Below are 27,276 nucleotides of genomic sequence, written 5' to 3' on the forward strand. Positions count from 1 at the left end.
CACATATACATCCTGCTTTCCATGTTATCATCCACTTTTTTTCTGAAAAAAATATCTCCGAATTTTATTCTTTCTGAAAGCTGTAAAATTGTTGGCATTCTTCTTTTCATTCTCATCAAAATGCTTTGATTTCGAATTTGTTTTCTTCCCCTGTTCCGATTGAATACATAAAAATATGCAATTTCCATCTGCTGATTGCATCTCGATATCCAGCACTCTTCTGATGTTCTCCTCAGAAAGACAAAGGAATTGGTCATTTAGACAATTTTTCAGATTCTTGCACTCTGAAAAGATGGTTTATAAAAGAATCTTCAAAACAAACAAGAACAATAAAAAACACATTCATGCAAATATTTTGATTTTCAAAAAAATGTTGAATTTCCTTCAAAGATGCTCTTCATAAAAATCATCTCGCCCAATTCCATCATCAATTCCCCTCTTTCGCTGTCTCGTGCAGCCTCTCAAAATAATATCGCCCATTCCGCAGAAAATATTTGTTCACCGTCTCTCATTTTGGCAAGGAATATTTTTGTTCTTTCAAATCTGATGATCTGAATATCCATTACTGCAAACAAGAAAAACATTTATCGTTTTTTTTTTCTTTCTTTCTTTGCAACACCTTTCCAAATAATACCAACAACATAGAATGGTATAACAACTTGTGCTATCATAATTATTTTAAGCTTTTGTTTTGCGCCGATTTCTTCTTTCCAATGATATCTGAATTCAAATCAAATGACGAATTTAAGTGGTTTTCTGACTGCAATGCTTTTTCAAAAATGCTGACAACGAGTAGAATCAAAAGGTTTAATGGTTTGTGCTTGTTATTGCATTTGAATTCATGATTATTGTGATTTAATTTATTCTTTATTTATTTGCAGAATTGTTTTGTGAACTTGAGCATTGCAATGAAGATGAACAGAGAAAGAAAATCGAAGAAATGAATGAAATAATTGATAGAATGAATGTATTTGAATTTCTTTTTATTTTTAAGACAAAGCTGTTTGAAAAAATGAATAAGATGATTGAAGAAAAGAAAATATCGATGAAAAATGCAATTTTGCTGCTGAAGTACATTGTGTATAACGCGACATTGAAAGGAATTGAAGTTTCTGACTTTGAAAGATCTTCGTTGAACGAAAGATTTGAAAAGATGATTGAAAATGAAGTCAAGAAAAAAGAAAAAAAGAACGAAAATCTACTGATTGATCTTTGCGAATGCTGTATTTTTCTGAGTGGTTGGATTAATATGGAAATGCTTTGCGTGTGTGTGCCTTGCCTTCTGAAAGCTGCTTTGAACAAGGAGGAAAGCGAGGAGACTCAGAAAGAAGTGGAAATGGCATTGCTTGCATTGAGTAATATAGGATTTCAAGTGTGAGCATTTCTATTTCCTTTATTTATGTTATTGAATTTTTTCTCCTCTTATTTTTAAAAAGGAAATTGGACAAGAACTTTATTTGAAGGAAATTACAGAAATCATCGAACATCAGCAGAAACACAGAAATCTCACAAAACTTGCCTATCAGTCCGCTTGGCTATTTTTTATATCCAGATTCTTCAATGATGACAGCTTGGAAGATACGATTACGAGTGAGCTGCATTTTGGAAGAGAAACAGCAAGAGAATTGGAAGAGTTGATGAAATGTGTAGATTGGAAGAGAAAAGAAGAGGAAATGAACAAAGAAGAAGCGAATGAAGTGCCGATAATCAAAAGATGGATTGAAACAATCTCGAATTATTTTTATAGATGCATATTAGAGAATGAGGAAAATGTAGGTCTAATAAATAGCATTGTTAAAGTATTTCGAGCAGCAAAGGATAATTACAGTGGAATTCGCAATCAATGCATTTATTCCTTGATGTATGTAGCAGAAAATAGAGTTGTGAAAGTTGAAGACTTGCTGAAAGGAAAAGCAATTGATGCTGTTTTGGAGGGGATGCAGCAACCAACGTTGAATAAAAATTTGGAAGTTGAATGCTTGAAATTCTTTTCGAATGTTTCAATAAAATTGAAAGAAAAGAATAAAGATGAAAAGGAAGAAGAGGAAAGAAAATCAACAAAAATGGAGATATTCGAAAAGCTGGAAGAAGAAGGATACGAAGATATAATTGAGGGTTTTCATAAAATATTTAATTTTCTTCACAGACATTATTCTCTTGGAACATCGTTGAATATTTCAGATTATTTTGTGAATGTTTGAGGAAATGAAATTTTTAGAATTTCATTTCTCAAAATGTTTATTTTTTTATCATTTAGCGAAAATGAAAATAATCATTTGAGTATATTTTTATATTTTATTTTTGTTTCGCTTCATTAGATGAACAGACTAAATTTTTGGATATCCTATTTTTGCTGCTGTTTCTTGTGGTGAAGAAGTGTCTGAATGAAAAATGATTTGCAATTTTTCAAAGAGAATAACAAACAAATGAAATTTTTCCATGGATCAATTTTGTTGCTCATTAGCATTTTATAAGACAAGAAAATAAGTTTTTTTCTTAAAGAAAAAAGAAATGAGAAGTATATTGAAAATGAATGAATTCATTTATAAATTTTCACAGCATCTCATAAATGAATGGGAGAGGAAAATTAACAATTGCCTCTCTCCATCATTTGAGAAGTGCAAAATCAAAAAAATGTTCACTTTCTTTTTTATTCACTGATTTTTTTTGCATTTTTTGCATTTTTTCAGATAAATAAGAAACACCTTAAAAATAACTCAGCACTTCAATTATCTGTGTTTCTCAAAGCGTTTTATCCAAATTCGCAAATGTGAAATATTGTTAAATATAATTATGATAAAATACACAAAAAATAAAACTCAAGAAAACTATTAAAAATTGATTAAATGAACTCAACTATTCATAATTGGAATAAAAAACAAAAATGCTGAAATATGTTTTTTAATCGCAAATTGATAAATGCTATAAATAACGATTGCATTCCTGGCATTTTTCATTTAAAGGAAAAAATGCATCAAAAAAACAAGATCAAAAGCACTAAGAAGAAAAGAAATACCTGAATAGATACAAAAACATTTGCTAAAAATTAATTTCTATCAAATAAAAAAAGAAAAGAAAAATTCAAGAAACTATTTTCAATTTTGAAGAAATTAAAAAAACAGAATGAAACTCGCACTTTAACAAGATTTCATGAAATTAAAACAAGGCAAAAACAAGATTGAAGAAGTGATTATCACAAATGATTTTTTAAGAATTATCACGTTCTAGCTCATTGTTTTACATATTTGAAAGCGCTGTACTGTCTTCGCTTTTTGTTTCTTTTCACGCTCACGATACTCACAATCACAATCACCACAACAACAACAGAAAAAACGCTTGTGGAAACAATGATTGCAACAAGATGCGTGGTGGGCATTGCCTTTGGATCGTCTTTCTTCTGCTTCACCAAAATAACATTTGCAGAATGCTTATTCTCTCCATTAATAATCCCACTCGAATAAGTCAAGCGACAAACAACTGATGCGTAATCATCAACTTCAAACAAAGATGGAGGAATCCTCACTTTCATTTCTGTCTCATTTGTGTATTCAGAAACCGGGCAATTTGTCCATTTCATTTCTTCTCCTTTCTTTTTTTTGGACACTTCAAATGTTAATCCACAAGGAAACAGATACGATCCATGCACAACTGCTTCGACTTCTTTCTCAATTTCATTTTCTCTTTGCAGTTCATTCTTTTTGCTGGTGTCATCTCTTTTCAGCGTCACATTCTTCAAAACGGGTGAAAAGAAATATGAATCCATGTTCTCAGCAGCTGTTCCAGTTGCTTCTTCATTAGATAGCATTCCAAATGGCTTCCCATCAAGCCCATCACTTCCTGGAGACAACGATTCCACCAGAATCCAATCTCCATTGTTTCTGACATTGTGCCGCAAAGATGGAAATTTCTCCCAGCCAGCATCGATTGGATGGTTGTTTATGAAACTGCAGCTGTACAAATGCAACGTAGTTGAATGAGAAAGTATTGCTCCATCGCCAATGACAATAAATGAGCTGTCATTAATATTCGTTAAAAATGTTTCATTCAGAAAAACAAGCCCCGAATCCCACGAGCACAACAGATTATTCTCTTCATTTCCCTGATTCAAATGTTCCTCGTTTGTTGCATTCCGAAAAGCTCTGAGGCCGTAAGCTGCCTCATCGCACCCACGCTGACTTTTTTGGGTGATATTATTGTTTCTTCCGTAAATAACAAGTTGCGATAATTCTAGAGAACCGTATTCATATTCAATTAGCTTTTATGGAAGCAATTTTCCTTCCCCTCCAAGCACGTTTTCACCTTTCAAGCCAGTGAACCAAGGCCGAAATACAACATCTGTAACCTGGAAAACACATTCCCCGTATATCAAAGTTAGCGCATCTCCTTCGATCGCGTCTGGATATTCAAAATCCAAATGAAAAAATGAAAACATGCTGATTTCGTCTCCGAACACTGCAAGTGCAAAGTCGGTTTTTATATTTGCTCCAATTCGAATGGTTCCTCTGTTCTGTTCACCTTTCGATGAAGGCATTGATAAGGAATCATTAATAGAAGAAAACTTTGTAACTTGGCATCCAGAAAACGACTCGTTGACAAAGATTTTCTCGATGATAGACAATGACATGTGATTTTTCCATGATTTGTGTTTGGCTACATCACTTAATTGTGAGCACGGTTCTTCTTTTCGCCCGCATGTTTTCTCGTTGCTTGCTTCTTCGCCTCCAACAAAGATGTTCACTGAGCGGTATGGCAATATATTCTCTTTGTCTGCTATTAGGTCAATCATTCTTCCATCTTTCCTATCTTCGAGCAGTATGTAATTCTTTTTCCCGTAAATCCCTTCCATCTCAAAATAAAATTGATCTTAATCGATCTGCTTTCTTCCTGTTGGAAATGACAAGTAAACAAATTCTCCTTTATCAGCTGTACAATCAGAAAATAATACATTCTTAAACGTTAAATCCAATGATCCTGTTGCTTCGTCAGCTGCTTGAATAAACATCGCTCCTCCTTTTGACTCGTCATTCAGATTAACGCTCAGTCGATCTGCATTCGCGTTTGCAATTCCGCACGAACAATTCGTGAAATGCATTCGAAAAAACATGCAATGGTGCTCGCTATTCGTAATTTCCAAATATATCGCTCCTCCCAATTTGTGCTCAGTTGACCAGCAATTTGTAAAAGTGCAATCATCAAACTTTGCAGATTGGCATCCTCCCATTATCGTCAAGACCGATTGCGTTTTGCTTTTTGTGGTGATTGAGTCCAATTTCATGCAAAAATTTTCAATTTTTTGAGAAGCTTCTGAGAGTATCAGTGCACAGGAAGATACAAAATGTGAAATCTCAACGCTCTGAAACATCAATTCACCAGATTTGCATTTAATAAGCACGCAGTTCAGCTCATTCTCTGCCTCTATATTGCTGATATTCGTATTTTCCAATTTCGTTTGTGAACCTTCTCCTTCCACATCAATTAATCCTTGATTTCTTCCGCTTTCTCGTTTTGTATCCACGCAAATATCTGAATAGCTAATGTATAAAAACCCTTTGCCTTTAACGCAAAACAAGGCGTAACCGGTTTTTTCTTTCTTTTCGTTCAAAGCAGTTGTGATACTAATTACACTTTTGTATCCTTTTTCAAGTGTGATGTGTCTCCCATCAATTATTATTGGATCGATATCGAATCTATTGCAATTTTCTGTCGTGTGAATCTGTAATATTCCTTCGGGCTTGCAGTGCTCCACTGCCTTTTTTATGGTTTTACATGGTATATTCCCTGATAGGCCACATTCTCCGCTGTCAATCCCGTTTTCTCCATCCACTTCAACTTCATTCTCTTCATTGAGTTCCATTTCTTTAAATGCAATTTTAGTATGAACTTCAGAAAAACCTTTCTCGTTCTCTTTTCTCCAGCTGAAATCGTACAAATTAATAAAAGAGTTTGAATTGACCAAGTCTATAAAATCCCTTTTGTTCCTCTGATCCATGCTATCTTCTGCTTTTTTAATAATTTCCTTTTGATCTCGTATACATGCTATGACATCTGGATTCGGATTATCAATTCCTTCAGGAGCACTGCAAATATTCTCTGCGAAAATCGCATCCCCCTTTTCTCTTATTGCTTGAATTTCTTCGCCTTCTTTTTTATCAATGCAACTAATATCGTAGAAGCAACAAAACACGCTCACAAACAAAAACATATCGCAATACTCTGGAATGAAAATTTTATTTTTCGATCTTAACCATATATTTATTAACAATATTGATAATTGAAACATAAAAAATAAAAATCAAAAATCAAAGAAATATATATTAATAACTGTTTATCAAACTTTGTGATTTGAAAATATCACATTCGGTATATATGTTAATGAAAATTCATTAAATACTCAACATAAACGAGTTTTCTTGTTTTTATAATACAAATCAAATTTCTTTTCAAAAAGGACAATATTTCATCTATATGAAAGTCACATATCTCAAAGATAAAATTAAAATATGGCGCATAATTTTTGCAATTATGAAAAAAACTGAGAATTGTTCCAAACTTTTTCTGCAATTGATAATTATAATTCTTGATTTATATTGCAATATCAAATATTTAAATATAAAAAAAGTTGAAAAAAAATATCGAAAGGACAAGTGGAACAGTATTCATAAAGCAAAAAATTTTGTCCCATATTCATATTTGTTAAAATTATATGGTTTGATGATCAAAAGAAAAGATATTTGAATCTTGAGTTTAAAAGAAATATTGAATGTATGAAAGGGAATTTATTTAATGCTTTATTTGTTGGAAAAATATAAATTGGATTCTGAATTTTTTCCATTTTAATTTTCATGGATAGAGAGAGATGTTTGTTTTGGTTGATTATTTTGTTGATTGATATGTTGAAAGCAATTATTGTAATTTGAACACTAAAAATAGATAATATGAAAGCTGTAAAGGGAAAATCAACAGCTGAATTGAAAGAGATTCCTCTTTCAGAGAAGTTTTCGAGTATATTTGATTTTTTCTAGATATTTTGCGTTCTTTATTGTTTTAAAAAGAATTAATCCACCTATTTGATAAATTTTCTTTTAGAGAGCCGAGCCGTATTAGCGATAAAATTTGTTGTTTGATTGACAAAATGAATGAGGAAGAATTAAATTCTTTCTTTGCGAAAACTGTTTTCGAAAAGATTGAAAATATGTTTGAAAAAGATGAAATATCTTTGAAAAATGTTTCTTTGCTGCTAATATGTATGGGACGTTGCAAAGTATTGAAAGGAATATGGAATAACAACTTTGATGATTGTTCATTATGTTGAAAAATTGAATATCTTCTAACTGATGAAGCACGAAAAAATGAAGTGATCAATAAAAAGCAGATTACTTATCTCTGTAAATGCTATCTCTTATTAAGTGATTTTAATTTTAACGTTTCGAAGGAACTGATGCTTTTTATTGTTCCATGTCTGCTGAAAGTTTCGTTACAAAAAGAGGAAAGTGAATAAACACAAAAAGAAGTTGAAACTGCCTTATTGGCTTTGAGTTGCATTCCTGAATTTGTGGTATGAGCATTTTAATAATGTTACATATAAATATGTTTCTTTTTGCATTTGTTTCATCATAGTTCATCAATCCGACATTGTACCTGAACGAGATAACCGAAATCATCCTGCACCATCAGGAGCATAGAAATCTTTCGAGACTGGCGTATCAATCTGCTTGGGGCTTTTTGAAGACCAGGTTATTGTTTGAAGGTGGGCTGGATGGTTTGCGTGCGAAAGAGATGTATTTTGTGACTGAAGCAGCAAAGGAACTAGAAGAGCTTTCATATTGCGTTGATTGGATGAAAAAGGGGAAACGAATGATGGCGAACGAAGAAGAAGAATATGACGATGATGATGATGATGATGAAAGAAAAGAGGAAGAGAAAATCTCTGTTATTAAGCGGTGGCTGATGACGATATACATCTTTCTCTTCTTCTTCCAGCTTAGTGACGCAGACGTGCTGATGCTGACAAGCAGCGTGGCCAGTTTGAACAGAAAAGCGAGGGTCAGCCGCATAAGTGTGTCGAAGGAGTGCCTCTCTTTGTACATCAGTGCGGTGGATGCGAAAGAGCATGTGGCATTTGAGCTGATGAGGATTGGGGCAGGGGCAGTTCTGGTGGGAGAGCTGCAGAAGCCGACGCTGTACGAGCCGATGGAAAGACTGTGTTTAAAGCTGCTGAAGCAGCTGTTGAGAGGGTTTTGTGTGCGTGTGGAGAACGAGGAAGCCAGGAGGAAGTCAAAGATGTTGCAACGGGAAATGTGCGTAATGATGGAGGAAGAAGGATTTGATGACACTATTCTGAGCCTCAAACAAATAATTGTTGGACGCATTTTTAATATCGATAGGTATTTAATTGGCAATGCGAAAGATTATGATGCGCTCTGTTTTGTCTGTTGAATGTCTTTCTTATTTTTATTTATTTATTTTTTGAAGATTTTCTTCTTCATTTAAAATATCCTTTCTTTACTGCGAATATCAATTTGTCTGTGAAACAATTATTAGTCTTTGAGAATTCAGTTGAAAACTCAAGCCTTTTATTTATTTATTTATTAACACCTTTCATTTCTGTTCTTTTTAATAAGAATAAATTAACATTAACAAAGTGGGAAAATTAAAAGATACAGATTTCAAACAAAAACTGGAATTTTTTCCTATTTCAATTATTTTTTTCATAGAAAAAAATTTGATATTCGAAGTTTTATAAGTTTTAAAAAAATAAGGCTATTTCAAATAAGATGAACAAAAATATTTCACTTCCAAAATTTTGTGTCATCTTCGTTTTTCAATTTAATCCGTTTTTCAATTTTTTTTCAAAAGAAAAACATTAAAGTGCAGAGAACCTTTATTCTTATGAAAAACAGTTGTCTTCAACTCATGTTTATTAAAGGAGTGAGTTCTGCATTGTTAGCTCAGCTGATCACAAAATTCAAAGATGACAATTATGTTGGAAGAACATATTTTGGGACTGAGAGGGATATTCTCACAAAATCAGTCCTGCAGGCGGAATGGGAATGGAGCCTCCCATTTCCATTCCAACAACAGGAGCCCCAGGCTCCCAATTCCCATTAACGTCAGTAATCTCCTCAACAACCTCAACATCAACCAGTTCAGTTGGCTCGCCTCACTCCCCAACACATCCTCTATTAGAAGCAGCCAAATTATTCTTTGGAGAAAACTTGCCGAGTCCAGTATTTGCTTATCATGTCGATCAAGGAGATCTTTTCCAGATATTTCAAGATTATGAATCCTAATCAGTTCCCACGTTCCTGCCGGCTTCGACCCATCAACATTCGCAATCTCAAAGTTGGTTATCCTAAGCTTTGAATGAAGGAGCGTTCAATGTAGAATCCTTATTGATGCCCGCTTAGAAAGTAATGTTGATGGCAACACGAGGGACAACAGAAGAAGCATAACAACACCATGGAAATGCAATGATACTCACAGTCTCAACTCTCCAAGCTGCATGCCACTTGAACATTTAAGTCAAATTCGGTTTTAAGTCAGCAAAAACACTTCAGGAAGAAAAGGATGATCCGTTTTTGACCATAGAGCAATTGGAGAGGATGAATCCAATTTTACAGTCCAGAAAAGAGCGGAGACAGGGAAGCGCTGTTTCACACTTGTCACAAAGAACAAGGAGAATTGGCTCATGTAAAACTAGATCTACAAGCTCGGGAACTGGAAGAACAACACGTTCAGCATCAAGAAGCAATTTTTTTCGGAGAAAGGAGGGGGCCGCACCCAAGCCTTTGCCGAGGAGTGGAAGAAGATCGGAGTGACCAACTGGATAACAGACGGGATAAGACCGATTTGGAAGGGGAGAGCTGCAAGAGACAAGTTGAAACAGGAAAAGATGAAAGGCAGAGGCTTCCTGGGTGGTAGAGAGGATAAAGAGGCTTGTTCAGAATGGATTCAAGAAGGATGCAGGACAGATATCTTAACACAGATACAAGAAGGAGAGGTCTGTTGCTTGAACAACATATTTTTCATAAAGAAGAAGACAGGGAAGTTCCGTCAAATTCTCGATTGTCGTCCACTCAATGTCGCATTGAAAGATATCCATTTCAAAATGGAATACCATCGCACTATGGAGAGACTGATTTAAAAGGGAGATTTTGCAACCTCACTAGATCTTTCTCAGGCTTATTTCCTGATTCCAATTCACAAGGACTTCACACCATTTCTAGCCTTCAAGTTCGAGGAGAGATACTACGGGTTCAAAGGCATGCCCTTCGGATTGAAAGACGCACCGAGAATTTTTCCAAAGGAAATGAGAAAAGTTTCGAAGGAAATCATAAGAAGATGGAATGCGAGGTGAATTTTACACTTGGACGATGTCCTATTACTGGATCCAGATCAAGTCAAGCTGAAGACTGCAACTCAAGAAATTTTCAAGTGGTTTCAAAATTTGGGCTTAATCATCAACACGGAGAAGAGCAAGATAAGCCTCAAGAAGAACTTCAACTTCCTCAGATGGACGTGGAATACGATTCGGACAACTATTTCAGTGGAACAACAGAGACGCAGGTAACTGATGCAGGAATGTATTAAATGGATGAAGAGGGTGAAGAAGAACAGCTTTGCAAAGACAAAAGGGTTTGCTTCGTTCAAAGGACAGCTCAGCGCTGTATGGTTCGTGTCCAAATACACCTCTCTGTGCATAAACAAAATGTTCCATTTTCTCAACAAGTATGAAAAGAAAAATGGTTGGGAAGGAGCGGTTTTCATGAACAACTGCATAAAGAAACAACTGGACTTCTGGATTCAAAGGCTCAAGGAGAGATACTACAGAGAACTGGTGGACTTCTCGAAGCCCGATGCTATTTTCGCAACAGATGCTTCCCCATGGGCTTGCGGAGCAACCTTGGCAGTTGGAGGAGAGAGATTTCGTTTTCACAAACAGTTCAACAGACACACAAAGGGTAAGTTCCAAGAATACGGATTATCGAAAAAATATTATTTTGATATTGCACACAAAAGAAAATGCTTCAACAATTAATTCGAAATTTGTTTTTTCTGTCGAAAATGTATTGTTTTGAACAATCCGTTTTTTGTTTGATCTATCCCATAAATATTTTCTAATATTCCTTGATTTTGTTTTGTCTCATAATTTTGAAGTTTTTGGCTTTATCTTCTCACGTTGAGGAATTGATTTAAAAAAAATTATTTTATTGTTTACTTCAAACTTTTTGATAAATATTCACAGTATCATTTTTGACTGTCATCGTTCGAAACATATACAATTTTCATGTTTTTATTCAATTTGAGCAATTTATCAATTAAAAATCAAAGCATGATTTTCCACATTAGGGAGCAACCTTTTATAATTGTTATTGAGTGATATTTGACAATTGAATTATATTCAAACTGAATTCAATCAAATAATATTGTGGCAAAAATCCAGAAAAATGAAGCGATCAAGTATCCGCTCTTGTGTAAGTTTTGAAAGAAGTGTGATTTGTTTTTGATAATGAATTTGAAAACTTAGAGGTTACAGCTGACACAACAAACAAAGATAGCTCTTTGAAGCAGACGCCATCCAACACCACAGCAGCACCAGAGCAGGCCTCAATGAACGAATTCCCTGCTCCTGGCTCAAATAAAGACAAAACAAAAGAAGACTGTCCAGATTACTTGCTCCAAATTCTTCTGCTGATGGCTGCTGCCTCGATGCCTGCAAGCGGATGGCCGAGAACGAAACATTGCTCAAACACAAACAATGACTCTCAACACAAATTACAGTATTTGCCAGCTGCGCCGGCTCTTCCGACGTGATTGTGCAGTCGCTGAGAGTCAGATTTCCACTTCTCACGTCAAATACAAAGTGATGAGGTGAAGCAAACCCCGATCCAAATACGATGTTAATCTTCAAAAACTGGCTTTCCAGCGAAGAGGATACAACATAATTCGATTTTTCATCTGATTATGTGATTTCCGAGTCAAATAAAACGACAGCCTGCGTGTCTCCAACAACCTGAACCGTTACACAATGAATGATTGTTTAAACTGTAACAAAATCATTTCTCATTACAAACACTTTTTGAAATGATCCTTCGTTGAGATGTCGCGCAGACTCGCTGAGTGTGGCACACGGATCTGATCTTTTCCAACATTCCTTCTCATTCTTCCCTTTCTCTCCTGACACAAATATCCGCTCTGACTTGTAGAACACAATAAATGGCACAAAATCAATTGGCCCATCGTTTTCTTTGTCCATCCCGAAGATGGCATTTTCTCTGTCGAATGCCAACTCACTGAAGTCCATTACACACAGGACGCTCTCATAAGAAATGACTGAAGCCCTCGCATTTGTGCTGCGGATGAGATGCCACTGAAGATTCTCCAGTCTGATTTCGCTCGCTTCTTTGCCCGCTTTCGCTTTTTTGCCATTCCCTGATAAGACTGATTCCTCATTTTCCTTCTCTTCCGCATTTCCTACAGAAAAAAACGATTCACCTGCAAAATTCAAAACATCAACAGAAAACGCGCTTGCCACAAAATGTGCAGCCGGTGCAGCAAGTCGGATGGTAGATGTTGCAGAGGAGAGCTCAGCCATTTTGGATTCTTCAATCGAAAGTGTTCCAGACGAAACATGGAAGAGCACAAAATCAATTCCTTTATCTGCTGTCTGAACCGCAAATGAGCGTTTGTTAAGCGAAACTGTTCCTATCTCAGTGAAAAGAAGTTCCTTTTGAGATGTTTCGAAAGACGAAGGCAAGCAGAAGTTGACGGAGGTGAAGGTGAGCATCAGCTTGTTTGTGAGCACAGTCTCAGAAGGCTCAGAAAGAGATTGAATAGCTTTTCCTGCATTGATTGTGCATTCATCCGAGGAAGGCTCATCAGAAGAGGAGGAAGAAGATTAGCCAGGAGAAGAAGGAATTGCTGGTCTTATTGAGCTGTTTGAAAGGTCCCATTCACCTGAAATGGTAGCACTTGTGTTGATTTTGATTTCTCTGAACTGAATTCCTTCTCTGAAATGCCTCATCTTTTTCCAAAACAACAGACAAGGCTCCTTTTCTGATCCGCACCTGCGAATGTCACTCCCACTCAACAACACAACACCAGAATTGTATGTGTGATCAAACAGCAGCTTACCCAAAGAAATGCCTTTGGTAAAGTTCACTTCATCTGCCCCAAAGAAAGCTGTTGTGTTTTTCCATTCAGTCCAATCAAACATCAACCTTTCAATGACAACTGAAGAATTAAAATCGGAGCTCAATATGAACATGTTTCTGCCAACAAATGCTTCATTCTCAGAAAACACCAAATCAGACAAAGAAAATTTATCGATCTAGTTGCAGCAGCTCAGATACAAAAACACTCCTTTTCCTTTGAAAGTCGAACAAACGCAAACAATTTACAATAAACGTCATTCATCAGATCCTTCCCAACAATAAACATGTCTCTTCCCTGGTGTTCCCTGTTTCCTCTAACACTTACGTGTGAAAATGAATATCTGTCATTGTTGTCTGTTGCACATGTCAAATAGATTCTTCCACCACATCCTTCAGAACTTCTTCAGGTGCTGTTCTTCACTCCCACATTGATCATCTTCAAATGCTAATTCGCAGATTTCAGTTCAAAATACATCGATTTTCAGTTTTTTGACATTCTTCTGAGCAGAGTGTTTGGACCTCATATCCAAAAACTTCGATTTCGAAAGTGCTTTGAAGAGAAAACTTCTTACTATACATATTTAATGCTCCTTTGATGAAGCTTGTGAATGAAGAAGTGTTCACAGATAAACTGCTGGATATGAATTTCCTTCTTTTTCTTTATTGTTTTTGAGGTTTTCGCAATTATAATTATAAACAAGTTATTAAACAAATTAATATATGTTATTTTGAGAAAAATATTGCAATCATTATTAAACTGAGCTTCTATATCAACAAAATATACAATGTTATTATTGATATCACCTGTTTCATTTCAATCAGTTATTGAATTCATACAAAACTGTGTTATTTCGACATTTGATAATTTTTTGATGATTTCGAATATCATGCATTCTTTTGTGCTGGAAAAAAGCTGTGCAAAAGCAAAAACTCAGATGTGATTTTTTCGTTCGAAAAGACATGAAAAAAAGTGAAGATGAAACTTGTTTGCATTTTTCAAAATTTGAGCACGACAAAAGCTTGCATGTCAAAATATAAAATGTGCAGGTCAATAAAAAAAATCAAAGAATTTAAAAAAAAGGATAGTTTGAAAATATTTGTGGGATAGATCAAAGAACAAAAATTTGAGTTTCATTCTATCCATTTTCAACAGAAAAACCAAATATTCAATTAATTATTTTGTATATTACTTTTGCGTTCAACATCAACAAATAGTGCGCAGGACCAAACCTCCTTCCTTTGTTGAGGAAGATTGAGGCTAAATGTCAGTTGATGGAATTGACGATGACAGCAATCCACATTCCAGGGGAGAAAAACACAACCGAAGACGCATTGTACAGGTTAGAGGCCGCAGGAGATTGTATGATAAGGAGTCAATGTCTGAAAGAAGCGGAGATGGCTCTCGGAGTGATAGCAGAGATAGACGGTTTCGCAAACGAAGGAAACAAGAGGAAGGAGATATGGTGTGGTCCTGGAAGTCCGTTCGCTCAAGATGGTCTCACCGCAGATTGGACAATGAACACTATGCTCATTCACTTTCCGATTCCATTGATTCTTCCGAGTCTCAAGAAAGCAAAAGCAGAGAGAGCGAGAGCAATCTTTCTTCTTCCGGCATGGAGGAATCAGATATGGAGCAACATTCTGGAAGAGATGATGTCTCAAAATTTCGTTTGGAGGAACTCGAAAGCGGTTTTTGTCCGGGTGTGTACCTGATGAGAACTGCTGCAGTGCAGCCTCCCGGGGGGTTGATGGCAATAACATTCAACTGGTGAGAGAAGTGGGAGAAGAATGGTGGTGGAGAAGCCTCAGGCGCTGTGGAGTCCCAGATTGGATCATTTCCGTGAAGAAGGAGAGCATTGCCAAGACTCCATGGACTCTATTCACATCTGGCTTCGCACTCTTTAGCCGAGAATTGGAAGAGTTGAAGCTTAGGTCGTTCCAAAAATATTTCGATGTATGGACAATGGATTGCGCAAATTGACTTTTATCCATGAGGGACAAAGGTGGAAAATATTCCTGCCTGTGTGCTAAACATTCAGCGATTTCACTCTTTTCCAAGACTGTATGTTGCAAGGAATTGAGTTATGTGAGTTTAATTAGTACAACATTTCAATCGTTCTCATTTTCCCAGACGCATTGAAAGCCTTTCACAAAGATGGAGAGCCCAAACATTGTGCAACTGTATTACGAAAACAACGAACTGAACGAATATCTTTCTTTTTTTGAACAAACGTTAAAATGTTTAATATTTGAAAAACTGTTCACTTCCTATTGATTCCAACAGCTCGAGCAGATATTTGTGGTAAATTCCATATTTGAAGATGAAGCGATCTATTTGTCCACAAGACTCAAGACTTCCAGATCCAGGTATACATTACGGTTCCATTCCAAGAGGAGGATCACAAGCGAAATAGTCCAGAAAGAGCCATTATCACACTTTGGGATAAAGTCAAAACAACGTACGAAAATAGATATACGTTCCTCCTCAACACAACGCACCATTCACCGTCAACTACGAAGGGAATATGAACGCTTGCTGGAATCGGGATACTGAAAGCAGGGGTTTTTGAGTGATATCTGTCATATACAATAAAGCACGCATCAATATCCAAACTAGCGTCAAATGGGATCCAGGAGGTGTGCATAGCCAAGCACGCTCGCCTATCAACTATTACTCACTTTCCATCCAGATCATTCAATGAAGTGAACCTGGAAAGCCGGATGGACCACGTGCTCCTTGCCTCAGAATAAAATTGTTTTCAACAGGAAGTGCACACAGTCATGAAGATGGGCCGCATTCCCCAGTAGATAGAGTGCATTCCCTTTCGTGCAACTCAGCAAACAACGACAGACATTCACTGTTCTTGTTAAATGTTAATTCTTTTTGAATATTTAAAAACAAAAAAAATATATTTTTAATGAATGTTAGGGGAAAAATATAATGCTTCAGTTATTTTCATTGAAAAATTATGCACTTTTCATTGAATTCTTTTATAACAAAAAACACAAATAAAATATGTCCATTTTTTTGACATTTGTGAAATGTTGAAATGCTTTATGTTTTGATTTCAACAATACCTGTTTACGGATATGAATATCAAATTTATTTTGAAATCTGAGAAAGCGAAATAAAGTTATGAGCGAAAAAAATTATTTTTGCTTTGTGCAATAAAAGCTTGAAAGTCCTTATTTTCCCCCATTTTTTTTTAATCTTATTTTTTAATGAAATGCAAGATTTCATTCGTTTGAAAAAAACGTTCAACATTTCAATGTTTCACATAGAGAAATCGATTGCAGAAGATCAAAATAAACTGGCATTCTGTCGATGTTCATTATTCCCCATTCACCTCCCTTTGTTTGTCTCATTTTTTTTGCACATGTAAGCTGCAATGATTTGTTGTAAAATTTCACAATTTCAATAACTTTTTCAAAGCTTTCTTTGAAGATCTGCATGATTGAAGGAGTTTTGTGAAAATCATTCACAAGTCCACTTTCTTTAAAAGCAGAAAAAAAAGTTTAATCGATGAAGAAACTTGCAGAATGGAATTCACTGCAACCCATAATAGTTGTTCCACCATATCTTATGTTGGACCAGATTTTTCTTGTTGAGTCTGAAGCATCCAAAGAGAGAATATAAACAAATCCAATGACTGCAGCAAATGTGTTGTATTCGGAGGAAAGACCAAGAGGAAAATATTTTCATTGGCAAGTCAAGTCAATACATTATCTGACATGTGGATTCGGCAACTATCAAACATTAACACAGCCTGTGCATGTTTATCTGGCAAAATCATTCTTTTGATGTTGATATGAGGAATGAGAACTTTCTCAATTCAGTTTTCATACAATTCCTTTGCGAAATAAGACGAATTTCCAATATCTTCACAACCATGAATTCCAGTTTGATAACCTAGAGAATGAAAGGTTCTAATGTTGAATGGTTTTTGTACGAGAAAACAAGGAGGAACAGAAGTTCCATCAAGCGAAATCCAATGGAGCAATGAAATCCTTTTTTCTCTTTTGTCCACAGGTTTACAATCAATTTCACGATTTTCATTTTGTCCAACAATAAGGTTCACCTTTCTTGTATCTTCATAGGCATGATAACCTAATTCATCAGCACAAAAAATCTTTGAAGAATATTTTCCATTCACACATTGAGTCAAATGATTTTTCCAGGTAATAATGCTTTGTTCCAAAATTTTCATCCTTTTTTCGTCTCTCACACTTAAAGAGACTACCATCAATATTTCGATATTCCTTTTCATGAATGAAGAATGTAAATTGTGAAAAGGCGTTTTATTACAAACTTTCGCAACAACGGCTCTTTGTGTTTTCGGTGTGATTTGCTTTCTTTAATTTCTCAAATTTTTTTGAATTTCCATGACTAGTTTTTCTTGTTTCGGAGTCATCAACATGTTCTTTTTCTCAGGAACCTTTTTTCTCATATATCCTGTTCGAATCTTGCAAACAAGGCTCGGCGTGCAGTTCAGCGCCTTTGAAATATGTATATTTAAAGGAATTTTTTTAAAATTATTGTTTAACAGGCGTTGAAGAAGGAACGAATTAATGAAGCTTTTGTTTTTGAAGTGTTTCGAGACAAGATGGATGAAATGAACTGTTAATCAAATTTTGGAATGAATCCTATTAAAACTGTTTCAAATTAAGATAAATTAAAAGTTGATAATTCCAAAGGAATTTTTATTTTTAAGATTGACAAATCTGTTCAACTGAAACAACCATTTAAATTATATAATTACAGTTGCCAACTTTTATCAATTAACATGAATAGTGAGTGACCGTCCAACTATCTATATTTTTGTGAATTTTTTAATCAAAAAACGTATTTTTTCTAACATTCTTTTCCTTTTCGGTGTTGAATTCTCACAATTGAAAATTGCTCCTGTGAAATATTTTTTTTTTTCTTTCTTGTTAAAACTTCTGAAAAGAAACAAGATATTTTCACAATAGTTTTTAATTGTCTTTTAATCATTAAACATTATATCGAAAAGAATTGAATTGGAATAAAAGTTTTGTCATTTTCTCGATTGATGATCCTCATAAGTTTTCTCCTCTTTCAATTTTCACTTTATTTCGATCTTTATCACTGTAAACAAATACGTTAAGAAGGAATTTTTATTCATTTTGTTTCATTAACGAGAATTTCAAAGAGAAATGTCAAACACAAAAAGAGATAAATACAAACAGTTAGCGAAATATTCACCACAATCCAAACAGCCAATAGTAACTTCAAAAAATCAAATTTTGCATTATGTCACACATGCACAACGAAATGCATTGAGAAGCACTCAAAGATTCTTGAACAAGCTGACGCTCAGCAATAAAAAAAAATAGATTGCAATGTTTCACATATTCATTGAATGAATGTGGGAAATTGCATATCTGCAAAATAGAAAAGCATGCATTAACTATTTATGATTGAAAGAAAACAATGAAGCATTCCTAAAATAATCATCAACATTGAAAAACTACATATAGAGACGAAAATACATATTTCAAACATATTGACTGGATTTTTCACACAAGAACAACATAATCTGCATGGAAAACATATCTGGAAAAAAATACATACACAAACACAAACACAAACACAAACACAAACACAAACACAAACACAAACACAAACACAAACACAAACACAAACACAAACACAAACACAAACAAAATACAATTCCAAACACGCAAAAATACAAAAATAATAATCTTGTTTTTTGAGGTGAAATACATACAAACTCAAATGAAATGCATTAACAACAAAACAAATCCATTGACTCAATCATCCAGCCACAAAATACATCACGATTCGAAAATCGCTCTTTCCATTCATGAATCATAAATCAACTTCATTTTTTCAAATATTTTTTCTTTTCTCTTTTGTGAGAAAAAAAAAAGGCGAATATTTTAGCTAATGAATCACTTTTTGAAGATGAAGCTCTTCCACAAACTTCATTCAACATTCAACACTTAAAAAGAGTTCATCACAAGCGTATGCTCAGAATCCTGTATTTGTTCTCCTTTCTCGCTTATTCACAAACGCAGACAATCATTTGTCCAAACATTTACTCCTCCTCTCTGAATTGTCTCGCCAAACTCTCTCCTTCAATGTTTCAATAATCAAAATCAATCGCGTCTGTCGCTGTCATCATTGTCGAGCAACTTCCACAATGCCCAATCAATTCTCGCTTCACACTTCGAAGACTCGGCCTCTCTTCCCACTGCACACACAGACATCGATTTCCCAACTCCCTTAAAGCCTCCGATCCCGTTTCCCCCATCTCCTGCATCTCTCCATTCACTATCTTCTGCCCAGCCACCTCTGCCTCGTCCTCTCCAAAAGGAATCTTCAGTTTCAGTCACTTCCACAGCACCATCCCAATTGAGAATGGAGCTGATTCTTTTGCTGCTTCCTTGTTCTTGTTGATCAACAGTTCTGGTGCCTTCCACCTCAAACACTCTTTTTTGAAATCTGAGTCATCCTCAAAGGCTGATGAAGGAAGAGAGTCTTCATTGTCATCATCACTTGCAGATGAAACAATAGTTACAGTGGATGATATGGAAGATGAATCTGAATCATCTGATAAAAGGTCTGAGTGCATGACAATGCAGATAACCATGTGCTCAGAGAACAACACAATGTGTGGACTGAGATTGGTCATCGATTGAAGAGGGTTTTCCATTTCATCAAAGGAGTGGAGAGCAAGATTTGCTACCCAAAATAGTATCTGTGCAGCTGTCATTTCTCTTTCCTGCAAAGTGCCTATCTCCATTTCCTTCTTCTCATTCCTTCCATGAAGCAGCATGAACAGCGAATCCCTCAAATCCACAATCAGCTTCTCATAAGGAGACGAACAGGCCATCGCGTCAACCAAGTTTGACATGGATGAGGTGGTTGGGCACAGATCTTCCCCTCGAACAAATGTTGAATCAGTGTCTGAAGTGTCTGTTGTTGAAGTGGATGAGACGGATGGCGAAGGATTTCGTTTCCTCTTCTCTTCATCATCTTTATCATCCATTTCCTCCAGTGCCCAGTCAGGAATCTTGTCTGAATTTCTCCCAAGAATGTATTCAGTTGATTCACTTTCACTCAATAAATGATCTGATGACTCGGAGTGTCCCAAGCTTTTCGCAAAAACCCTTTTCTTTATCCTTTCATCGTTCTTCTTCTCTCCTTCCCTCTCTGCTCTCCTCCACTGCTCCTCAGGCGACATCTCCATCGTAACCATCTCAAATGCCTTTGGATCTTTTTTGATGTTATCATTCACAATCTCTCTCAGATCTTCTGCCTCATTCTTCACTTTTCTCCATCGAATAACAAACAAAATAAATACAACCAAAACAATAAAAAATAACATTGACAACACAAGAACAATGATAATCCAATAAGATGCAGTCTTGTTTCCACTTTCAACAATGTTTTCTTCTCTTTTTGGCTCAATCTCACTTTTGTTCTTCAAAATGAAAGAATCAGTTGATGAAGGATTCTCTGCATTGCCAAACAAAATATATGTACTCACTTCAATTTCGTCTTCACAATTGCCGATGAGATCTTTTGCCACGCTTCCTTCTGCTTCTCTTTCCGATAAGAATCCATTTGAATCAAAATCATAATTTTCAATCTCATTCTCTTCTCCCTTCCTCTTCACAACTGAGAATGACAAATTGCACGGAACAAGAAGCATCCCTTTGAATGCCAATTTCATTCTATCTGTCTCTTCTTTTGCTTCCACACTCTCCAACACAGGAATAAAGAATGATGAATCCCTTTCAGAAACAATCCCTTCAAAACTGCACTCATCATTCAACATCCAAAGAGATGTGTTATCCTTCCATCCATCTCCTCCCTTCAAACTCACCACATTCAATGTTCCAGAATCTGAACAGATAATATTTTTTCTAATTGATGGATATCCTTCAACAGATGGATTGTTATTCAAAAACTCTCCTTTATCAATATTCACATTTCCTCCACTCATTGTTATTCCACCTTCTGCTGAATTGGTTATTGTTGTGCCTTTCATCAAAACAGAACTCTTCACAATATCAACAAGAGATCTATCCCATCTGCATATTTCATCTTCCTTATTCTTATATTGTCCATTTCTTTCCTTTGAACTTCCATCAAAAATGCAACTGTCCATTTTCAGATTTGTGCAATTCTCCACTTTCATCAATTTCCCTTTTTTGGTCTTTGAACCGACTCCACCTATTGTGCAATTTGAAAATTGCATCGTCTTTTTCATTGACAAGCAAGATATTAATGTTTCTTCATTTCCTTCAACTGTGATATTTTCTGAGTTGAAATTCTTGATTGTTAATTTTCCACATTCATGAATAATTATTAGAGAAGTTTTAGCTGTTGAGTTGTTAATTGTTAATGAATCAATAACTGAAGGAAGTGGTGATGAAAAATGCAATGCAGATTCTTGAAGAATAAGATTTGATATTGTGCATGCATCAAGCTGTAATTCTCCTTTTTCCATTTTAATAATGTGAAATGGAATGTTTTCAAAAGTCATATTTCCTTTTTCCATAAATTGTTTTGTTGTGAATGAACAATTCATTATTTCAAGAATCCCTCCATCTGGTGATATCAGTGATTCATGTGAAGAGATGAAATCTGAATCAAACACAAAATTCTCTCTCAACAATGAAACTGTTCCTGCTGTTGTGATCAATGTCTCTCTTGTTTTTTCAATCCCTGATTTCACTTCAACTTTACACAAGTCTCTGCTCTTTGAACTCAAACTCATTTCCTTCAAATTAATCTCTTCTTCAATTGCGCTCTTTGTGTCAACATACAATAGACTCACATATTCCGAAGTCAGATGCATTAGTCCATGATTAATTGAATCACAAGGAAGAGCATTTGTTCCACATTGCTTTTCATTTGAGCCGTTTAAACTACTCACAATAATTGTGTCACTCTGATGGATCGTAATAAATTCCATCAGATTAGTATCGCTTGGGTAATCGCAGAGATCTCTTCCAAATATCGCATCATCACGGATGAAATGAATATCCCGAAGATCAAATTGAAATTGACTTTCATTGATCTGCAATGTGATGTTGTTACACTCAATGAAAATATCATTCCCCACTTTTGCTTTGTTGTTACTGAATTTCATTCCCATAAACGCGAAATTCAATTCCCCTCTTTCCTTTGTTGCCAAATACACTCCTCCTCCTTTCCCCATGTCACCGCTGCAGCTGCAATGACTGATTGTTGTTTCAATCATCTTCATTGATCCAGATGCGCACAATGTGAAGAATATTGCCCCTCCTTTTTCACTTGTTTCTGCTTTATCCTCCGTTATGTGGCTCTCATTCACCACCAAATTGATCTTTTTCTCACTCTTTAATTCCAAAACGCTTGCTCCATTTCCAATTCTCTTTACTCCTGAAAATGATGAATTATCAATGTTGAGATTCATTTCCTCCCCTCCTTCATTAATCTTTGTTGTTAATTCAGGTCCTTTGATCAGAAGAAGGCATCCGACTCTTTCATTCAACAATTTCACTCGAACATTCTTCAACTGGCAAGAAATTCCAGCATTGTTAATTGCAAAAATGCTATTTCCAACATTGCACGATTCCATCGACAAATCATTCACTTCCACAGTTCCTCCGATCGCACCCACAAACACACAATCAAATCCATTGTTCATTCCTGCTTCTGAATGGAATGCACATCCAATTATCACCAAATCTCCATTTTTGTTTGAAATAATCGTTTTGGCTGAGTTGTCAAATCCAGATGTTAGTCGAAGTTGGATATTTCTCAATTCAAGATGATTATAATTTTCTATGAAATATTCCAGTTGAATTCCAATTGCCTTTTCAAAATTCAATATTGCTTTCACATTCTCTTCTCCCATCTTCACACTTTTTTGATCTGATAATTGGACACATTGAATGAATCTCGAATGATAGTTGATCCTTCAATCTGAATTGTTTTATTTCCATTCTCCTTTTTCATGTTTTCCATCCCTTTCCACATTGTAAAACAAGGCTCTTCCTCACTTCCACATCTTGCCACATCATATCCATCTGATGAGATAAATATCTCAGATGAGCTGTATGGAATCAGAAACATGAACAAATCTTTGTTTGAATGAAAATCATCACTCCCAACAAAAAGAGTTTTATCATCTTTCATTGATGAATAATCAAACTTGAATGAGTCATTTGTCACAGAAGAATAAAAATCCTTTTCCAAAATGAACATGTTCTTACCAATGGCCGCACTGTTGTTTGTAAACGAGACGTTTTCTAAAAGAAATGGCTTCTCATTCAAACAATTTTGACAATCCAGACACAAGAATCCACCTTTTCCATTTCTTGATGAAAGCGAACAAGATGTTGCATTTGTCGATTTTATCTCCAGTTTTTCATTCCCTTTCAATGTCACTCTTGCAACACCTCCTTCTTCACCGCTTCCAGTGTTCATAATGTTTGAAAAGTTGCAGTTTTCAAGCAAAATAGATGAAGCCATCACCAATGGAGATATGATAAACGAACAATCTGCCAAACTGCATCCCTTCAAAGTGCAACTTCCAGTTGTTGTTGATATCAATGAGTATTGAGCAATATCTGTTGATGATTGAATCTCAAACAAACAGCTTTCAAGTTGAAGACGTTCGCTTGATGAAATCAAGGAATTCATGCTTGGTTGAAATTGACTTGGGATTCGAAATTCCAAAGCTAAAAAGCTGAGTGTCTTAATTGATGAAATAACAATTTTGGATGCAGAATCTCCATTGATCGTCTTTTCAAAATAAGCTGTCTTATGTTTAATGGCATCTCCTTCATTCACACACCCATCAATCACAAGTGCATCCTGGAACGAAAAAACATTTTCAATTGTCCCTTCATCTTTCACTTTCACTTTCCTTTCTCCAACTGCTCCACTTCTGTCAATGTGGTCAATTCCACTTTTCATCGATTGACAAGGGAATCTTTCACTTCCACATCCCAATGTGTCATGTCCATCTGCTGATACAGTAACTTCAATCCGCTTTAAAGAAACAAGAAACACTCGAAGATCCATTTCCCCATATTTTCCGTCTTCCCCAACAAATGCATTCCCATCATCTTTGTAATCTGTGTTTACAATTGCAAAACGCTCTATTTTCACACTGTTCACCAGATTGCTGCTCTTTACAAACATGTTCTTCCCAACTGTTGCTGAGCATCCAGAAAACAATATCGATGAAAATCGAAATTCTCCTTCATTTGAACTGCAATCCAGATATATCCCTCCTCCTTTTCCTTCTTCAACTCCATTCTCACAAATACATCCAACAAATGAACTCTCTTGAATTGTAATATATCCTCCTTCACTCAATGCTATCTTCAGTGCTCCTCCTTCTTTGCTCTTCTCTGATAATGCCCCTTCAATTCTGCTTCCATTCATCACCATTCCAATCCCCATGCTCCCTCCAAACAGTGTTGCCTCTCCACTTCCATCAATCTCCAATCCTTCCAGTGTGCAATTCAACAATTTCAGTCTGTATTCCTGTTCATTCAAATTTGCTGAGGAAAGCGAAATTGAAAACAACGAAACTGTTGAGTTCACATCTGATATCGTGACAGAGTCCAACTCAACCATCTTCCCAGTTGATTTGATCAAGAAATATCCAATTGTGTTTTGCTTCCCTCCAACCACACTCATCTCACAGTTCTTCATGTGCAATTCCCCATTTATACTGCTCGATTCGATCACTGATGAAATTGTTCTGCTAAAACTCGAGGGGACAACAATCCCAATTAACTCCATTTCTGTCAGAGAAGCTGATTTCAGAATGCATTCTTCAAAGCCACTAATTTCTCTTTGGCATTCTATCTCCACAAATGTCTCAGCTTTGGCCTTCACATTCATCCCTCCCACATCTACACATCCCGTTAAAGAAGATTTTGAACACATAACAATTTCCTGTTTTAAATTCTGCGATCTCTTCAGATGATCCATCCCATAATTAACATTCAAACATGGCGCCTTCTCCAATCCACAATACACCTCCTCTACTCCAGATATTCCATCGACAAATATTGCATCATCAAAGAATCCATCAAAGAATATGAACAAGTCGATATCCCAATCACCGAATGCTTCTGTTCTATCATGCCCAACAATCGAATTGTCTTTCTGAGTGATGCTTCCCATGAAGGCGAAGGAAGTTTCGTTCACAGAAGCGACAAGGGATTCACACACAAAATACATATCTCTTCCGACACTGGCCTTGTTGGCTGAAAACATCACATTTATCATGGAAAAGGAGGATTCCGATACTTGTGAGAATTGGTTGAACTCGATCATGAGAGCACCGCCTTTTCCTCCAGAACTTGTATCCTCGCTCACAGAGCAGGTGGAGAAGGTGGAGTTCATCACAGAAAATGTGTTGGCGGGGGCAGATGAGGCGAATGAGATGCACCCGTCATTGGTGGCATTCTGTTGGTTTTGTGGAGCTGAGTTGATGTTGGTGATGGTGCAGTTTGTGAGGGAGAGGGAGAGGGCAGGGGAGGTGGCAGAGGAGAGGACACAGCTGGCGGGGGAGGCTGTGGAGGTGATATCTGTGATGTTGGAGGAGGTGAAAGTGAGGGGAGTGGTGAGGGAGGTGAGGTGGAAGATGCTTTGGCTGCTGAGGGAGAGTTTTGTGATTGCTGTGTGGTTGAGGGCGAGGGAGCCAGCAGTGAGGAAGAAGAGGGGGGTTGTGATTGATGATGAAGATGGGGTTGTTCCGGTGATGGTGGTTGTGTTGAGTTTGAGGGAAGGGGAGTTTTGGGAGAGATGGAAGAGGATGGGGGTGATTTGATTTGTGGAGTTGTGAGCGATGGCGAGGACAGAGACTGTGAGGGATCCCTGTGTTTGTTGGAAGAGGGCAGACGAGGCAGATGGATCTGGTGAAGAAGATGAGGGAGAAGAATAAGTGAATGTTGCATGCTGAGGAATTCCACTGGATGCTATAGTGGTGACGGTTGTTCCATTTCCGATGATTTTTGTGTCAACCGCACGAAAAGTGAGTGTTTGAAGAGGAACAAATGTTGAGGTGAGGAGGGTGATTAAAGATTCTTGTACTGCTTTTACACATCCAAGAGCATATTCAACTGTACCACATGGGGTCAATTGTGGCCTTCCACAGGCCTCGATATCTTCTCCGCTATCTGCAACGATTATGCTTGTTGCAATGAGGGGAAGCCAATTGTTGTACAATTCATTTGTTGCAGATCCACAGTTCCACACTCTGTTTATAGGGGTTGTTGATCCGCATTGCTGGAATGGGGATTGAGTAATTTCGTAACCATTGAAGAACACATCGTTTCCTCTTCCATTTGCAGCTGTGTTGCTATCGAAAAAACAAAAAGTGATGAATTTTATTCCATTCATCCAGGAATAAGTTGAATAGAAGAAAATGGCAGCACCTCCATATGTCGAAGAAGCAGTCAATTTATTGTTTACGAATTGGCAATCATTAACCAAAAATTGGCTTGGTTTTTTATTCGGAGGATTATAAAATGAAAGAGAACCAGTTGAATCTCCACCAGAATTTGATATACACTTGCATTTGGTGAACACTAATTGACCATTTGAAGAAAAATCACCAATAAAAAAATAAATACCCGTTCCAATTGTGCTTGTTATTTTACAACTTTCCACTCTGTTATCTAAAAATGAATAAACGGAAGAAGTTTGTCTTCCATCAATGCAAGCTGCTCCTCCATGAGGAGCAGAACAGTTTGTGAAATTTGAATTTGAAATATTTTCATTCTGCAAACAGTAACTGAATAGCGCTCCACCACCACATTCATTTCCAGTAGTTGAGCAATTGTTGAATAAACAAGAAGTGATTGTGAGATTTGCATTTTGGAAAACAACATAAAGCGCACCTCCATAGTCATTTCCAGAATTTGAGTTATTCCAAAAACACCATTCGAAGCGATGACTATTCAAATCGAATGAGTACATTCTTTCAAGTTTCAATTTTTGAGATTCTGTTCCAACATGAACCACAGCAGCATTTGGTGAAGAGTGTGTTTGGTGAAGAAAAGAGGCATTGAAGACAGAGAGGGAAGTGAATGGGCTGTTGAGGTTGGGGAGAATGGT

The 27,276-nt window shown here is 36.2% G+C and overlaps 9 protein-coding genes across 9 annotated transcripts; 4 read left to right on the top strand and 5 right to left on the bottom strand.

Moving 5' to 3' along the window:
* Nucleotides 1-565: 565 nt before the first annotated feature.
* On the top strand, nt 566-2,201 carry MONOS_17958 (uncharacterized protein; the record flags this gene model as incomplete). The annotated part of the gene is made up of 4 exons (XM_067870930.1): nt 566-649; nt 750-813; nt 882-1,372; nt 1,437-2,201. The coding sequence occupies exons 1-4, from the start codon at nt 647-649 to the stop codon at nt 2,199-2,201; spliced, it is 1,323 nt and encodes a 440-aa protein (XP_067722989.1). The 5' UTR covers nt 566-646.
* A 236-nt stretch (nt 2,202-2,437) lies between these two features.
* MONOS_3300 (uncharacterized protein) lies at nt 2,438-4,786 on the bottom strand (the record flags this gene model as incomplete). Its single annotated transcript, XM_067873291.1, has 2 exons — nt 2,438-4,227; nt 4,300-4,786. 2 exons carry the CDS (start codon nt 4,784-4,786, stop codon nt 3,230-3,232), a joined length of 1,485 nt encoding a protein of 494 aa, XP_067722990.1. The 3' UTR covers nt 2,438-3,229.
* A 78-nt stretch (nt 4,787-4,864) lies between these two features.
* On the bottom strand, nt 4,865-5,854 carry MONOS_3299 (uncharacterized protein; the record flags this gene model as incomplete). Its single annotated transcript, XM_067873288.1, has 1 exon — nt 4,865-5,854. One exon carries the CDS (start codon nt 5,852-5,854, stop codon nt 4,865-4,867), a length of 990 nt encoding a protein of 329 aa, XP_067722991.1.
* Nucleotides 5,855-7,776: 1,922 nt separating this feature from the next.
* MONOS_3298 (uncharacterized protein) lies at nt 7,777-8,436 on the top strand (the record flags this gene model as incomplete). Its single annotated transcript, XM_067873287.1, has 1 exon — nt 7,777-8,436. The coding sequence occupies one exon, from the start codon at nt 7,777-7,779 to the stop codon at nt 8,434-8,436; it is 660 nt and encodes a 219-aa protein (XP_067722992.1).
* A 1,905-nt stretch (nt 8,437-10,341) lies between these two features.
* On the top strand, nt 10,342-11,814 carry MONOS_3297 (uncharacterized protein; the record flags this gene model as incomplete). Its single annotated transcript, XM_067873286.1, has 3 exons — nt 10,342-10,583; nt 10,810-10,961; nt 11,528-11,814. 3 exons carry the CDS (start codon nt 10,342-10,344, stop codon nt 11,812-11,814), a joined length of 681 nt encoding a protein of 226 aa, XP_067722993.1.
* Nucleotides 11,815-12,040: 226 nt separating this feature from the next.
* Nucleotides 12,041-12,787, bottom strand: MONOS_3296 (uncharacterized protein; the record flags this gene model as incomplete). The annotated part of the gene is made up of 1 exon (XM_067873285.1): nt 12,041-12,787. One exon carries the CDS (start codon nt 12,785-12,787, stop codon nt 12,041-12,043), a length of 747 nt encoding a protein of 248 aa, XP_067722994.1.
* A 111-nt stretch (nt 12,788-12,898) lies between these two features.
* Nucleotides 12,899-13,216, bottom strand: MONOS_3295 (uncharacterized protein; the record flags this gene model as incomplete). Its single annotated transcript, XM_067873284.1, has 1 exon — nt 12,899-13,216. The coding sequence occupies one exon, from the start codon at nt 13,214-13,216 to the stop codon at nt 12,899-12,901; it is 318 nt and encodes a 105-aa protein (XP_067722995.1).
* Nucleotides 13,217-14,416: 1,200 nt separating this feature from the next.
* On the top strand, nt 14,417-14,926 carry MONOS_3294 (uncharacterized protein; the record flags this gene model as incomplete). The annotated part of the gene is made up of 1 exon (XM_067873283.1): nt 14,417-14,926. The coding sequence occupies one exon, from the start codon at nt 14,417-14,419 to the stop codon at nt 14,924-14,926; it is 510 nt and encodes a 169-aa protein (XP_067722996.1).
* A 4,602-nt stretch (nt 14,927-19,528) lies between these two features.
* On the bottom strand, nt 19,529-26,737 carry MONOS_3293 (uncharacterized protein; the record flags this gene model as incomplete). Its single annotated transcript, XM_067873282.1, has 3 exons — nt 19,529-23,008; nt 23,059-26,518; nt 26,700-26,737. The coding sequence occupies 3 exons, from the start codon at nt 26,735-26,737 to the stop codon at nt 19,529-19,531; spliced, it is 6,978 nt and encodes a 2,325-aa protein (XP_067722997.1).
* Nucleotides 26,738-27,276: the final 539 nt, after the last annotated feature.

This window comes from Monocercomonoides exilis, assembly GCF_001643675.1.
Source record: "Monocercomonoides exilis strain PA203 chromosome Unknown scaffold39-1025343, whole genome shotgun sequence".
Taxonomy (NCBI): Eukaryota; Preaxostyla; order Oxymonadida; family Polymastigidae; genus Monocercomonoides; species Monocercomonoides exilis.